The following is a 1,679-nucleotide window of genomic DNA, read 5'->3' on the forward strand; positions in this document are numbered from 1 at the left end:
TATATCTACTTATAAGTAAATAATTAATTTTAAACTCTGATATTATCAGATTCTTTTTTTATTGCCGACGAAACATGTATAATTGCATACCATGCATAATTTGCATGAAATTGCGCCTTAAAAATGAAAATAAGGTTGCCTATTTTTATTATAGTAAATATGTTGGAAAATATGGGATTGGTTCTCAACATAGAAAAGAATCCTAATTTGCTACAAATACTTTATTTAAACAATCAGTAATCCAAGAAAATCGGATTCTAAGTTAGAGAAATCAGAAAAGGATAGTATTGCATTGAAATTATTATTAGCAAATGAATTATAATTAGCTTAGGACTCTTTAGTTAAAGTTTGAATCACTCTCTTCTTCTTTTCTATTACTTATAAAAAGGAAATTCTGTGTTTGAGATATATGCGGGTAAAGGGTTCTTTTCAATACACAGAAAAAGTGCTTAACTTTTAAGCACAGGATTTTTTTACAGTGAAAAACACAATGTTTTTTGTCGAGTTTTCAAAATTTCTTGGTCTGTTCATTCTTTTTGCTGTTTTTCAAGAACCAGCTTTAGCCATCAAAAAGGTTAACATTGTACTCTTTTTGTTTAATGAGAATTTTTCCATCAAGCAATCACTTATAAGTTAATTATGGCTTATTTCTTTTGCAGTCTTATATTGTGTACTTGGGAGGACATTCACATGGCACGGGAGTAACTTCTGATCAACTCAATAAGGTTGCAGACTCTCACCATGAATTACTTCGTAAAATCATAGGAAGGTATGAACTTTTCTTTTTCGTTTTTTGCTCCAAAATCTGCTTATGCTAACTTTTAATCTGCAATTCCATAAGATCCTGAATATTTTTTTTGTTTTTTTGCAGTAAAGAGAAGGTGGAGGATACGATATTTTACTCGTATAACAAACATATCAATGGTTTTGCTGCAATGCTAGAAGAGGAGGAGGCAGCAAAGATTGCAAGTATGATGACACATCTATGTTTGTTATGTATTTTCAGTTATCGGGATTTGGCTCGGGACAGTACTAAAGAAGAAAAATAAGAACGAAATCGTGTTATACGGCATACCAATAATTAAAAAGCACTACTTTTCTGTCATTGTAGAACATCCAGATGTAGTATCAATTTTCCCCAATCGAGGAAGAAATCTGCACACAACCCATTCATGGGATTTTCTTATGCTGGAAAGGAATGGTGTGATTCATCCCTCTTCCATATGGAAGAAGGCCAGATTCGGAGAAGATAGCATCATTGCAAATTTTGATACTGGTTTGATTAATGAGGCTTTTGTACTTTTGCAAAAATCTCTTTACGAAATTCTGCATTTTTTTGGGAATAAAGTTGATAATGAAATCGATAAATTCTCATGGATTTGATAGGTGTTTGGCCTGAATCAAAGAGCTTTATGGATAATGAGTTAGGCCCCATTCCATCAAAGTGGAAAGGAATCTGTCAGCACAACGATGGATTCACATGCAATAGGTATCCTCTTTTTCTCCTTTCTGATAATACTAATACTAAGTTAATCGATGAATTTGATTCTGCAAAATTAGTTATTCTTTTGCATGCAGAAAATGTCATGTGAATCTATTCTCAATGATTATGCCTTTTGTTCTTTTCATTACTTTCTTTGACCGGCTTTTTTCTTCTTAACACTGTAAGATTCAAATAA

At 32.0% G+C, this 1,679-nt stretch overlaps 1 protein-coding gene across 1 annotated transcript; it reads left to right on the top strand.

Annotated features, from left to right (window-relative positions):
• The first annotated feature begins 393 nt into the window (after positions 1-393).
• On the top strand, positions 394-1,628 carry LOC111387815 (subtilisin-like protease SBT5.4). Its single transcript, XM_023012404.1, has 5 exons — positions 394-574; positions 660-769; positions 872-969; positions 1,112-1,276; positions 1,387-1,628. Exons 1-5 carry the CDS (start codon positions 491-493, stop codon positions 1,590-1,592), a joined length of 663 nt encoding a protein of 220 aa, XP_022868172.1. The 5' UTR covers positions 394-490; the 3' UTR covers positions 1,593-1,628.
• Positions 1,629-1,679: the final 51 nt, after the last annotated feature.

The sequence above is a fragment of the Olea europaea genome, unplaced genomic scaffold (genome assembly GCF_002742605.1).
Source record: "Olea europaea var. sylvestris unplaced genomic scaffold, O_europaea_v1 scaffold4274, whole genome shotgun sequence".
Classification (NCBI taxonomy): domain Eukaryota; kingdom Viridiplantae; phylum Streptophyta; class Magnoliopsida; order Lamiales; family Oleaceae; genus Olea; species Olea europaea.